This window comes from Necator americanus, chromosome III (genome assembly GCF_031761385.1).
Source record: "Necator americanus strain Aroian chromosome III, whole genome shotgun sequence".
NCBI classification, from domain to species: Eukaryota; Metazoa; Nematoda; class Chromadorea; order Rhabditida; family Ancylostomatidae; genus Necator; species Necator americanus.
Window position 1 is genome coordinate 24849453 of NC_087373.1, and position 14612 is coordinate 24864064.

The window sequence follows — 14612 nt, forward strand, 5'->3', positions numbered from 1 at the left end:
GATAATTACGTGCACTCGTAAATAGCTCTGAGCATTCCTCATCCATTCTCCCAGCACGTCCTGGATGGGTCTCATAATGAGTATTAAAAATAAGGTGCTGATTAATTTGCACACGTATTCTTCGTATTATGAATAATTTCGGCTGTGAACATCGTCGTCGCTTTCGAATAGTACAATAGGACGGTGATTCATTAGAGACACCCGGCGCTCCTTTTGTATACGTCCTCCACTTGTAAAGGACGAGTTGTACAGTAGAAGAACTTGCAACCTGTTCTGTTCGTTCTCGGATGCTCAGGATGAGCGCAATTGCGGAAGTCCTAAAATAGATATTCATTTTCTTATCCAAAATATTTTTCCGTTCAGTTCTCAGAAAAAGTTAAAAGTGAAATACTTGTGTTAGCTCTCAGTACTTCTGTCAAGCAAATCGAATGGTAAAAACTTTTCCACAAGCGCTGTAGAATATCTGTTTGAGGACAAAGAAAAAAAGAACAGTTGATTGTTCTGGCATGCATCTGACCAGCAGAAGTGGCCAAGAATTTCTGTCAAGCCATCATTCAAGAGAATTAGTCTGGAACCGGTCACTGTCAGAGGACTTAGCTCTTGTTTTAAGGAGATTCCGACAAATAACATTTCTTAGTGTGAAACAGCGTCTTCAGGAGTTCTATGAATTCTCTCAACGGTCATGATAGGGATAGGTCTCAAGAGTATCAATCCGCTTGTGGTCAGCACCGCGCTGGGCTGCAACTCAGAATTGTCTGAGGTATATGAAGGTGTGTTGTGCAATGACTCGGTGAAGTCCAGCCAATGTTTCAACTTAGCGGTTCTATCCTCATAAGGGAGTTTGGTACCAGCTTATCTATCCAGCAGGGGTGGAACTGTTGGTTGATTTTAAGGTGGTTTCGAGCCATCGACCGTTCACTCACAGTCCAATCTCTTACCAGCTGCGCTAGTCCCATCCCACAAATTTTCTGTACTATTTTAATTCCAAACTTTGTTGCCATCAACTTCTGCAGGATGAATTTCTGCAAATTTTCTTTCTGTCTCTTTCCATTGGGGCTTATTACAGGTTTTGAGCTGTAATCACTAGAAGATCCGGATAAATTCTAAGACAAAGCGTGAAACAATTGACCAGTTCTTTTGGAAAGGAAGGATTTGTGTCGAAAACGAGATTTGTATCAGCTGCTAATTAGCGTTTACACAGCTATCATCCAAGCGCGTTATCCGCAGATGTAGGCGTAACCGGTAGTGATTCGATTAAAAAAAATGGGATTCGGAAAGCGCTAGCTGTGTGTGAGAAGTGCAAAGCGTTGAAAGAGTTTTTTTTTTCAGTTTTGGCGATTATCACGTGCTGCGATCGTTGACGGGAAGAAATCAGTTCGCCGCTACAACTCGTTCGAACATTACTCGCTCCCCGGGGAGACTGTGAACAAAGTTCCACAGTCTTCCGTTAACCTTTTCTTCATCTGCTTCCAAATGCTAAGAGTTCCTTGAGATCTTGGAATTCACCAAACTGCGCGTTATTCGCGGATTGCGGTGCAAGGAAAACTCATTCGGCGCGGGGCAGCAAATACAATTAGTCAGGGATGTTATGGAATAAAAGCGATGAAGTGGCTAGGCAAACATCCTCGATCGTTCGTTCATAACCTCCTCCTTGCAGCAACGAGTCTTCTCGCCTACCATCATCGTCTCGTATCAACTTCCCTCAGTTGTTCCTGGTTCGCTTGAGGGGCGTGTCCGGTCTCTCCCGATCTCTCCTCTCCGTGTGATGCTCGGACGGCGGAAGGTCGCACCGTTCTGTGCGGTTCTCGGTGCTTGGGCCTTAGTGACGTTATACTTCTTCGGCAAATCCGGACCACTTCCCACTTCCCATTCGCTACTGAAAGAGGATGAGCCGATCGTTAGGGATTTGCCTCATGAACCTCCCGTAAAGTTACAGGACATAAATAACGACGATGAATACAAGAAGGTTCGTTTGCTTTGGCTGTCGCTTCACCTATGCGACCTATTTTTGATTATTTTTGGTTGACACCGATTTCGAGGACCACAAGGTGGCCGATGAAGAACCCAAGGAAGACGGAAAAGTTGTAGAAGATCTCAAAGAGGAGATGAAGGCCGAAGAGGTGGAAAATGAGGATCAGCAGAGAGATAACGTGATGCCTGCGGTTATCGTTCCCATAGAGGAACGGGAACCTGAAGTTGATCTGGAAAAGCTCGCTATCGTCAGTTCACCAGAGGAGGAGGTAAACTCTACTACTTTTTGAATTCGTTTCAATTTCTACATTTTTTGTTTCACGCTAACATTTCCTTGAGTACGAGATTTTCATCGGAGGCAAGCCTGATGATCAATCAATAGGTGGACACAACAGTCGCGGTGTAGCACACCACCACCTCTCTCGTCGGCGAAATGACCCTCCAGAGAACTATGGCCGAGTTTCGGATCTCTTTGGTCTCCTTGAGTCTAACAATCCATCTGTTCGTTCAGTTGCTGGGAAATTATATATTGACGGTGAAATCGCGCGTAGAACTGCGTCTTTCTGACAAAGGTGGGGAGTAGATAGCACCTAGAGAGTTGGAAGAAGATTGCAACCTTCATTCCGGTCTAATTCCTGGGATGATTCCCAGTTGTTGTGTGTAGACCGACCTCATTTCATTCGCTCTTATGTTTTTTGGGATTTGGTTTTTGGAATTTTTCCAAAAGAAAATCATTTTTTTTTAAAGATTCTCTCAGATTACATTTTTAAATATTTGGAACGAAATTGATTTCTGGCACTGTTTCGCGATTATCTCTCCGTTCATCTGTTTTCCGTTGCTCATTCTTCAGTAAACGTTGAGTTTTTAGTGAATTTCACTATTGTGGCTTAATTTTTGCTTTTAGTCTTTCTCCTTCGAAAGTCATTGTGAAATGTTTTCAAGCTCTGAAGCATTTGCTGCTTTCTGATTGCACCTCGTCTTCTAATTCTCAACAACGTGTTATCTCAAGGTGTCTAATTATAATTATAGACGACCATCAGTACCGCCTTGTCAACAGCGTTTACGAAACGAAAAAAACGAAGGCGCAACTTTCCTGCCAAATCTGTTATTATTTCTGAAAACCGGATGTTCTTAGAAACTAGTGGTTTTTATCCGAATCACTGCCCTTTTCCTAGTTCCGATATCGCCTTCTTTGATAGTTACCCATTATTCCCACTTTCTCGTAGCTTATTGCGAGGATTTCCTGAATTTTCTTGTCCTTTTTAAACCCACGTTAGTAAAGCATCACCAAAATCTCGTTGGCATAACAAAAAACATAGATGCAATTCCCAATACCGAGATTTCAAGAATACAGGACTTGGAGATTATTCACGTTTGGTTACATACTTTGTGATAGTGATCGATTAGTGATTTTTTGTTTCCCCTCAACCCTAACCATCCGCTATTCTCCATTACTCACGGTGACATGGTATAGTATACTAAGAAGAAAGAGTTTAAAAGACTTCAATGGGATTACAGCATGAATGAGTTGTGGATCTTGCGTGTTTTGTAAGGATTACTTCAAACTCCTTTTTTCACCTACCATCAGTCTTACAATGTTTCTACCCGTTTTTTTCCTCTCCTCTTCTACTCCATCTTTTTATTTTTTTCTTCGCTATCAACTGCTTGACTGAGAAGATTTGAGATGCAGCTGCGGACAATAAAAGGCTACGTGGATGGCCAGGGCATTATTATAATGCATTGCTTCTACCTGTTTGATTCTTTCCATTTTGAGCTATCTTCAATATAAAATAAAAGAAGGAAATCGTCACTTCGGACAAAGATGGTCATAACCATGGCTACAGTAATACATGTGTATTCGTTTATGAAACACAATCGCCCTGAAAAACTGGGAAATCTATGTATAAGTGAAGAGTACTTCCAATTTTCATAGGAGGGAGGAAGCGAAGCTTACTTGGTGCTCAGGGCGAGCAGACTAGGGATACCAACGTAGTAGGTTCGCAGTTCGCAAAAATGGAATACGGGCTCCCTAAGTAAATTGGTTGGAAACTATGAAGAGGTGAAGCAAGGGCTAATTCCCCTCATGAGACTCATCCCAATGGGAACAGCTTTCAAGCTTTCAGTGTCTCCCAGCTTGTGCGATTCTCGCATCCATTCGCCCTCATCAGTGGGGCCGACTGTTCATGTCTAGCCTTCGTTGTGCCAACGAACAACAAACATTCGTTGCGGTAAAAAAAAACCGAGTGCGGTAGGGACATGCGCAGCAAAAAGAAAAACAGGCTTATGTGCGATTTTCACATGGTCAGATGCACTTCGAGGAAGCGTCGATTATGAGGAACAGTATGTGTAAATAAGAGGAGCTTACCCAGAGCTTGATTAAATTGTAGGCTTTTCCGTGGTGATGTGAATGAGCCCAGATCCAAATAGAATTAAGAGTTTCATAAACGCTGTAAACACCAAATAGTGAACACCAACAATACCTCTTAATGTTGCATTGTTGATGTTTATTGTTTTCTTTATTTTCTGATATTCTGCAGCTTTTCTTGTGAAGTTTTCCTCTCTCCAATCTATTCTTATCGGTACCCTTTGTATGTTTTTCTTGTAAAGGGGAAAAAACTAAGAACCTTTTTCGACTTGCATTTGTAAATGATTTGAAAGTCTTGATATGTGTTATTTGCTGCAAGAAGGGAACGAAATACTTGGGGTATCAAAAACAAAAAAAGAGATCGAAACACTTTATGACGACATTTTTAGGTTTCCAAGCCACGTTCACTAGTTTACAGTCGATCTTTCGCGACACCACATAACGAATAGCGCAAGGACATTTTACGTGCATAAACAAAGCAGAAGCAAATCATGTGTCGTGATTTATAATATGGTTTCTGAATAAGCAATATTTACAGTAGTTTCGGGAAAAGATTGTGGACAAGACAGAAACTTCAGCCGAACATAGTCTCATATCGTTATATATCTATGTTGTATATGTAGATGTGTACTCTCCGTTTTTCTGGAGATCAAATGAGCTTGCGGTTCTTTCCACGAAGAAGGGGAGCATGGATCTCAACGAGAGGTCTCTCATTATGGACAGATTCTGGTCGTTACTTTGTAGGAATGTGAAAGACAACATCTAAAAAGGTAAAGAAGCGGTTAGAAAAGTAAAAATAGAAAAGGAATCTCCTTATCACTGCTTATTAGTTGTTTACATAGTTGTTTGTTATTTTCATATTTGCTGTCGTTTTTCTTTCGCTATTCTGCTAACAGCTGCTAACTCCTCAATTTTTTTCCATGTTTATGTCTCAAATCATATCCTTTATTTATCACTTGTTGTTTATTTTATATAATTGCTACTTTATTTGTTACAACTGTATTATCCCACATTTTATAATAAATGATAAGGAAAGCAATTTGAAAAGGACTGATCCGTGTCCGGAAGCGAATCTTCGCTTCCTTTCATCGACGCACTTAATTTCAGTAGCGACATCAAGAAATACTGGATAGATAAGAGAGTGCAAACGTTTCTTTCCGGTCACGTAATGGTCGTTTGGTGACTCACTTACGAACTTCTCTAGCCGCTGTTGAATGATTCTTTTGTGGAAGTTCTACAACTCGAATCAATCCGTAGCTTCTGATATTTTTTCCTGGAAATTTCCATTTGAAAACGTTTACAGGCTGCCCCATAAATAGCCGAAGAATACATTTTTTGAGATGTATTAGTTTATCTGATCATGCAATGTGTGCGAATAATGTTTTTTTTTACTAACGGTTCAATTTTAGGAGCAGAAGAAATTGCTTTTCGAGAAGTATCAATTCAATGGGTTGCTCAGTGATCGAATCGGATATCGTCGTAAAATTCCAGACTCGAGGAATGCGCAGTAAGTTTTTTTTTTCGCAGTTTTTGCTGCGTAATTCCCATCTGTGAAATACCTCCTACACTATTCCATCTCGTTTTGGCCATATTTTCTGACCTTCTAAAGTTCTCGTCTTCGACTGAAATTTTAAGCCTTTCTCTTCTCTTCCGTGCATCCCACATCGTGTACATTTCCGCTTCTTCTCACCTCACGTTCTTATTCAAACATTTCGAACGCCTCCGCCCTCCTTCTATTGACCTCGCCAGACCTTGTTGCTTGCACAGAGAGAGAGGCACCGCTGAGCCGAGACAGTTTTACGAATTTGGGTCGTGCGTTGTGTGTTCCTCATCAGACGGAATTTCCACCGGCATTGAACACACATTGATTACAATCTCCTCTTCCTCAGTCTGCCTTTGGCCTTGCTTGGGTCAAACACATCGAAGGTCCTCTGTAGATACGACCATCGGATGTGTAGCCGCTTACGCTTCCGTGAAGATTTCTTTGAGTATTTATACGAATTTTTAAAAATGGATTCAGACGTGTTTTAAACGACGATGTCATTCCTTAAATATTTACCTTACCTGGTAATTGCCATCATCTGTCATTAGCAAAGATGTCTTATCAGTAAGAAAAGAACTGCGAAAAAGAAGGAGATGAGTGTTGAGAACGTAGCAGGGATGCCGTGTCATCAGGCTAGTTCCCTGGTGCGATAACTTTTTGCACTCCAGTATTTTTCTAAGCAATCACCAAAGGAGAGAGAACTTACAACTACATAGTGCAAATGAACTGTACTATCCATTAAAGAACAACTGATGACAACATAAGTAGGAAGATTAAGTGCAAATTACAGGAAAAAAAAACCAGTATCACAACAATGAGTGAAGTGCATTGGAATCGTTCTCGGTCACGCTGGATTTGTTTCACGAACCCCCTGCCCTTTGCGTTGCCCGAATCAAATGCACATCAATCGAACGTGCCTCGCAACCGTCTGTGCAAACAAAGGCGTTCATACTTAAATAGAGCGTTCGGGGAAATTTTCGACGCTAGGTTCCCTCCCGTAGTTAATAGCGTTCCGGATGTAGTTTACAAAAAGAGAGCGTAAACAGAACGAACCCCTCACAAACTCTCCTATCGAATGGGCTAGGAGCACCGGGCTGATCATTTCACCCGATAATGCAAACCCTAACTCTCGTAGAAGCTATGAAGTGACGTATAAAGTGGGTTAGCGGACAAACTTCGCAACGAAATAATTCCTTTCATCCCTAGGAGCAATAATGTTAACTTGGACTGGCTCGCTAAGTAAATTGATCACTTTAAATCTTGAGTGCTACTGAGTTTTGAGGACCCGGAATCAAAAATTTCCACTGACGCTGGGTTGAGAAAGTCTTTTAGAGGAATGTCTCCTGCTAGTTCTAGCCAAAAAAAGTAGTATTTCAATCACTATAACTTTGAATGAGAATTTAAGATGCTCTTTTGGAAAATTTGTGGGGAGACAACTTGGGGATTTTAAATTAATTAAACCACAACATGAAACATTTTCTCTTCAACCCACAACAAACTTCAGTACAGTGCGATTGTTTGTTGTAAAAGATCATGACTTTCAGTGGATTGTTCGATAGCTCACAAAACCGACCAAGCACTTCTTCTTTCTGGGGAAAGTAAATTGCCAACAGATTTTCACAGGAGCAGAAGAATATATTGATTTGATTGGCTTTCGAAAGTAATTATTCAGATCACGGGCGCGTCCATAAACCTCTCCTATTTTGAACTGAAGTGGTACGTTGAGGGTACGTGCTTGACGAATTCCTAAGTGATTAATCAACGCTAAGCATTTTATCCTCTTATCATAATGTATCGGGACGTTTTTTGAGCTGCGCAGCTTTTAGAAGATTGCAACTAATGCAGTATTCTAATAAGACTACGGCGAATTCTCATCCGGGAAGCCAGACCGGTAGCGCGCGCGAAGAGCGAGGCGCTCAAGGCATCTTATGGGAACTGAATTTGTGTTTTCTTGTTTTTCCAGCCAGGTTTTGGTGAAACTTTGTTTATGGCCTGGCGTTTCGAATCTCTTCCTTATCAAAAACCAGTCTCCCTGACGAGTGGGGCTGGTGAACCCCGCTTTCTTAGATTATCACCTAATACGGACTAGATTTACTTTTGCTCCAGGTGTATTTGGAAAACGACAAATAGGGGAAGGAACCAGAACTCAGTGTGATTTCACCTAAATGATGCCAGGAACCCGTACAGTTCTTTTTTAAATTCGTTTTGCTTGCGGGAACTTTTGAGGGGGACAGTTAACGCATTCTTGTTTGAAAGAAGTGACAATCATGCAAGGAAATTGCTGTAGAAGAAGGAGCATAAGGATCAGTTGTCCGGTAAATTAGGCCAAACAAAGCGCCAAGATTACTAGTGATGTTGAAGAGGGCGAGAAGTGCAAGCGTAGGCAAGCGTTCAAGCACAAAAACACAATAATGAGGGACTTGGGGAGTTCACAAATGTAGACCACGGTGCATGCAGATCAGTTCTCAGGACTTTTTCTCTTTTTTCAGGGGTACATTGTGACACATTTTCTTTTGAGATTCCACTTTACATCTAAGGTAACTGCTATTCGTCAAAACAAAAAAACCTATCCTATGTTTTATGGATGAAAATCATATGGAAACTGAATTTAAGCTGAATATGGAACTGAACAAAAATGACAATCTTCACCAATCAAAGCATTTGTATTAGCCAGTGGTTTTGATGACCCTATGCAGTGATTTCATCGAGTCACGGAGTTTCAAACGGGAGTTCTTAGAAAGTACTTTTTATTCTATTAAATGAAGAAAGACCCAAGATTGTTGGTGAAATTTTTATCACGATTCCGAGTCTGACGTTGTCCCTTTCTTTAAAGCATAAAAGTCAAGGACATGTGCATTCCATCTCCGAAACACCCGATCGGATTACAGATCAGCGTTTATTAAGAAGGGTAAGGTCAAAGTGCACGGCGTTGATCACCCTATGCAGTGATTTGTGGGCGGAAGGCGTGTCTAGTCAGTGTTTCTATCCTCCCAGACAAGTGTGGTGCCAATTTATCGACGCCGGAGGGATGAAAGGCTTGGTTGAGACTGCGGCGGTTTCGAGCCGTCGATCGTGCAGTCACAGCGGAACCTCTTACTAACTGCGCCACGCTATGCAGCTTTTTTCCGCCTCGATGCTATGCTCCTAAAGCGATTCAATTCCACCATCCTCTTCTTTGTTGTTTTGTTTTGGATGTGTCGAAATGCTTGGATGTTGCAAAAAAAATGTGCACACAACGTAGTTTAGACATATTGATCACTTTGAAATGTGCGACAAAGCACTACTTTTTTTGAAATATTTCGAAAATGTACGGATTTCAATAAGTGTTGATAAGTTGTTAGGGATGTGTAATGCGTTGAATTTCAATTTGCACATTGTGAGGACGTAATTCAGCTAGAAAAGAGAGATTAAAAGAGATCAAAATCGATAAAATCAATAAGCGGAACTAGTAGAGATTTATGAAGGGAGGGGATGAACTCACGATCACCTTTTGAGTTGGTTTACAATGTTTAATTGTTTTTATTTGGATTGCAGATGCCCACACACGTTCATGTCGTCGCTGCCAAAGACGAGCATCATTGTATGCTATTTCAACGAATCGCCATCTGTTCTTATCCGAATGGTAAATTCGATCGTGGATCGAACTCCACTCGAACTAATTCAGGAGATCCTATTGATTGATGACAGCAGCGAATGGCGTTAGTTTTTCAGTGAATGGCGAATTTTGAGGGAATCCGTAAAAAGTGTCGTGCGTTTCAGCTGAGGCATCACTTCAAGCAGCCGACTACCAGAAGAACCATCCACAGTGGAATATGGTGAAATTCCTAAGAACACCATCGAATCAGGGTCTCATCCGAGCAAAGGTGTTTGGAGCTCGGAAAGCGCGAGGAGAAGTCTTGGTGAGCGAGATCGCTGAAACTCCTGTTTATGCTCGTCCACGATAAGAAAGAGACGTCATCCTAAGGTTCCCAGCTGTTTTTTTTTAATTGAGAAGGTAGTGGTTCATTCCAGGTCTTCCTTGACAGTCACTGCGAGGTCAACCAGGAGTGGCTGCAGCCGTTGTTAGAGCGAATCAAAGAGAAACCGGAGAGGTACATTTTCTTGGAATATCATAACTGATGTTCTTCCGCTTCTCTCGGTTGAGCCTTCGTTTTGTCGCTCAGCTCTCCTTAAAAGACCCACCTCGGCCAAAGATCTCCGAACGCGCGTACAGTAGGGGTCTGCTCCGTGCCACACTCTTTTATCTCAACCTCTTACCAATTGCGCTGTAGTCGCATGCCCGCAGTTACCAATGAGGGGTTGGTAAAGTCCTGTACACGTGGGCGCTACGTTGCCCCTTAAATCAAATCGTTTTGATTGCAGCTTACCGCTCAACACAAGTATTTCATCTTCGATAATTTCAGGGTGGTGTGCCCAATCATCGACATCATCGACTTGGACACCATGAAATATGTGGAGTCACCTGTTTGCAAAGGTGGCCTCAACTGGGGACTCACTTTTAAGGTACTCTTCTCAAGGATTTGTAGGGCTGCTACAAATTTCCCGTTCTCAAACATCTGAATACATTCTAATTTCTCGTTTCTCCATTTCTATCATTCTCACTTCCACTACTTTACTACAGTAATCCTGGCTTGTGGGTGCCTTTTTTTTTGAATGTCTATTCCTTCGAAGGCCAGAATAGTTCCTCAGTTTTGCTCTGGTGTATCGTAGTATTCGAAAGACTTAATCTTTTTTATGTGAGCTTCTCTTCGTTGCTGTAGTATTTTGAAAAGAGATCTGCTTTTTTTTTCTCCTGAGAGCAAGCATAAAGAATGGGGTGATGCCTTGGGGGGTACTAGTTTCTGGTTGGTTCTGGTTGCCTATACGGGGTCGTAGACTGTAGGGAAGAGGGTGATTCCGCCCATTTCTCCCTGTATCAGTGGTATCGGACGACCCCAGAATGATGTTTCTTATGACTTCCTCTATTGCAGCGCGCCACCCTTGCGCTCCCGCCTGCGATTCGTCCGAATGGGTTTTCGACGAATCGCTGGCGGGGATGGGCATAGCGGTCCGCAATTGTTGCGCATTGCAACAGCAGCCGTCATAACAAACAGCATTCCGGTGTCGTCCGTTTCCACTGATACAAGGAGAAATGGATGGAATCACCCTCTTTCCCACAATCTACGACCCCTTATAGGCATAACCCACCTGAAACCCGTATAACCCCAGATTCGTGGGGTTTAAATAATAATTAAAAGTCAAAGAATAACGTGTCTGGCGTTAATCAGTCCGCTTGGGATGCGCCACCACGTTCACTTCAATTCGGAATCGTTTGAGGTTCACGAACGTGTAACCGTCTTATACAATGACTTGAGAGGCCCATCCGATAGTCAAGTCAGTATTTTTGTCCTTCCAGGCAGGTCTGGTACCAGGTCATCGACCCCGGAGGGATGAAAGGCTTTGTCAGCACAAGGGCGGTTTCGAACCATATGTCCACAGTGGAGCTCTAACCGACTGCGCCACATCCACCCCAAATAATTGAATAATTATTTATTAATCAATCAATTCACTAATAGTTAATTATTATTAATCAAATGGTGATTATTTATTAGTAAATTGTGGGAAATAAGGAAGGAATAAGGGACATAGGAAAAGCGTGTTCACAGGAATAAGTGTTAGTTATATGTAAGACGATTAGAATAAAGAAGATTTATGTTTTTCGTTTCTCAATATCGGTTGCTGAGCTGAGAGCTGCGAAAAACACCCAAGAAGTTTTCTCAGAGTCGGTTCAAACCAAGATGAGAGCCATTCGAGGAAAAATTAGTAAGAGCGTACCTAATAGTAAGGACAAATAATAAAATTGACTTCCTGAGAAAAAGGTGGAAAGGATGGACTCAAATTTTATGAAAATTTGTGTCCAGTCTACAAAAAAATAATTGAAAGGCTGTGTATTTCTGAGAGAGCACATTTTTTTACTCCCTTACTTAAACAAGTGTCAATAAAAACTTATAAGAGTTGATTATATAAGAATTGATTTATTAGAGTAGTGCTGTGTATGTTGCTTAGTTCTACCGAGCTAACTACAAATGCATGCTTCATTGAACTTCCTTCTCCATATGTTTCTCTAGCCGTACGTAGTTGACTCGTAGATTTATCCATTTATTTCTTGTCAAATGCACCTACGTCGACTTTTTCTTATGAAGAAAGAAAATGAATAGTAGTAGTATATGCAAATAAAATGAATAGTCTGTTGCATGATGATATGAGTGTTACTTTTTCAGTGGGACTATCCTCCGCACACCTATTTCGCCGTCGACAAGAAAAATTTCATACGACCGCTTAAGTCGGCAACGATGGCAGGTGGTTTGTTTGCCGTGGATCGGAGCTACTTTTTTAAGATCGGCACCTACGATGAAGGAATGGACGTGTGGGGAGCGGAAAACGTGGAAATATCTTTCAGGGTGGGTGGAAATTAACATCCATGTTTTTTTTTAAATAATTTTTTTTTGTATGACATTAATGAGCATCCCTAAAAAAAAGGAGAAGAAAGGATCCCCTAACTTCTACCAGCATTCTTCAACTGCTAATGAAACAGCGCACTTTTTTTTTAGATATGGATGTGTGGTGGTGAGCTTGAAATCATACCATGCAGTCGGGTTGGACATATTTTCAGGTACGGAGCAGTTTTTTTTTTGTTGCGCATGCGATCGAATCTATTCGAGAGAAGAGAATAATTCTGGTTTGCTCCTTTGTTCAGACGTAAACGACCCTACGGCCTCGCTTCCGATTCCATGGGTAAAAACTCGGTGAGAGCTGCGCGTGTGTGGTTGGATGAATACATCGTGGGTTTTCCAGTACCTACTTTATCAAACCTTGAACCGTATACTGAAGGGCTTTTGAACGACGAAGTACGCGAAAAATGAGTATAGCACGTCAAATCACACCTCTTTTAATTTGAAATGGAGTTCTTTTTGATCGACACTGTTCAGTGGAAGTTTTGCCCGTCCTGACTGATATTGAAATTAAAGATTTCAATATCAGTCAAGATGGGCAAAATATTTCAATATACCTAGTTAGAATTTTTCAGTCGGAATTCTTCAAAGTACGACCGTATCTGGCTACGAAGACGGATTACGGAGACATAAGCGATCGGATACAACTGAGAAAAAACCTACAGTGTAAATCATTCAAGTGGTGAGTACTACTTAAAGGCATCACCCCACGAATCTGGGTGGTACGGATTCCAGGTGGAGTATTCGTATACGGCATAGTAGATTATGGAGAGGGGTGATTCCGTCCATTTCTCCCTAATTGCGGTAAAAAACGGCCCGGAAGATGCGGCGCGAGCACAAGACTGGCGCGCTCCAGTCGAACTCCTTGTAGAAAATAGCGCGCCGGAACGCCCGAAGCCGTATCTTCCGGGCCGTTTTTTCAGGAAGAAATGCACGGGATTACCCCTCTCTCCATAATCTACGATCCCGTATACGGATACTCCACCTGAAATCCGTACCACCTCAGATTCGTGGGGTGATGCCTTTAACTTAACGCTATAACTCATAGGTCAAGGTTCTAATGAAAGGTGACATTACGAGTAAACGACTACTTTTGTGAGATCGATCCCGGCACCTGAGTTAGATTCCCACATATACATTAATAAAACCACAATCCATGTTTGAAACGTGAATTCTTCGCTTGAATGTTCATCTGGGACAATTCATCCTAATCGCATTGTTTAACTGGTTAGTTTCGAAGTTGTCCATCATGGACTTTGTGGGTACTTTGGAGAAAAATTACCCACCAGCTGAAATTTTTGCAGCAAAGAAATGCGTCCATATGTCTTGATCTCTTTGAGATAGCATCCTGTCGAAGCGGAGATAAAAAAAAGGGGTGATGGAGTCTTCTGTGATTTTGAAAAGCTGCAGATGCGGATAAAGTTGGGATCGCCACATTATCCACCACAACTACGTACAAATGGATCATATAGTTACACTGTTATGTCTTTTTTGTGTTTGCACCACTGAAAGCGTTAAAATCTGCGCTGGATTGTGGTTTGAGGTTTACCAGACTAGGTCACCGGAAGAATATAATATGTTCACGCGGCGGTCGGTCAAATTAAAAAAAAAACTACCGGAACGACTCGAGTTCAGACCCCTGCTGCTTGCAGGGACAGGTGCTTTTAGCAAGGGTCTTCATTGTTCCCTCCGGAACTTGTGAAACATTTTTTTGTTTTTTGTTTTTTGTTTTCTAGTCTTTATTTCTATCGTGAGAGAGGAATCACAGCGTATTCGTCCAAACTTCGACTTTATTTTGCAACCGAGAACTTCTCTTGCCGACGGGAGAAGACATTGTTGCCAGTCTTCTGCGATCTCAGAAAGCACTTCACATTTGAGACTCGTCGCAGATCATCAGACTTTAAGCTAAAACTAGTTACTTTCGCTCATGATGCTTTCTAGGTACTTGGAGAACGTATATCCAGAGCTGTTGCCGAATAACATTCCACAGAAGTTCGACATCATCGAAAAACCGCTGGAATTCGGCAAGAAATACCAGGTGGGCAAAAGAGCCGGTGAAACTACTTCTACTCTTACTACAGTATAGCTCGGTTTCCTCAGATCCGACTGGCCAACTCAACCCACTGCTTGACAGCCGAATCCTCAATGGGAAGGATATCACGCGGTGCGAGAGTCGAAATGCGAGTATGCCATGGCGAACGCAATCAGCAATGGAGATGGAATGAAAATGTAAGAATTCAGT

At 41.9% G+C, this 14612-nt stretch overlaps 1 protein-coding gene across 1 annotated transcript in view; it reads left to right on the top strand.

Annotated features, from left to right (window-relative positions):
• Window positions 1–1765: 1765 nt before the first annotated feature.
• RB195_010826 (uncharacterized protein) overlaps window positions 1766–14612 on the top strand; it is a gene marked incomplete at both ends in the record, with an annotated part of 14178 nt that continues 1331 nt past the window's right edge. Inside the window, 13 exons of the mRNA XM_064191987.1 lie at window positions 1766–1966; window positions 2040–2240; window positions 5746–5843; window positions 9414–9577; window positions 9639–9778; window positions 9891–9970; window positions 10283–10382; window positions 12140–12319; window positions 12470–12531; window positions 12616–12700; window positions 12946–13052; window positions 14312–14408; window positions 14471–14599. Coding sequence (XP_064049570.1) covers window positions 1766–1966; window positions 2040–2240; window positions 5746–5843; window positions 9414–9577; window positions 9639–9778; window positions 9891–9970; window positions 10283–10382; window positions 12140–12319; window positions 12470–12531; window positions 12616–12700; window positions 12946–13052; window positions 14312–14408; window positions 14471–14599 — 1644 coding nt within the window. The remainder of the gene's footprint in view (window positions 1967–2039; window positions 2241–5745; window positions 5844–9413; window positions 9578–9638; window positions 9779–9890; window positions 9971–10282; window positions 10383–12139; window positions 12320–12469; window positions 12532–12615; window positions 12701–12945; window positions 13053–14311; window positions 14409–14470; window positions 14600–14612) is intronic.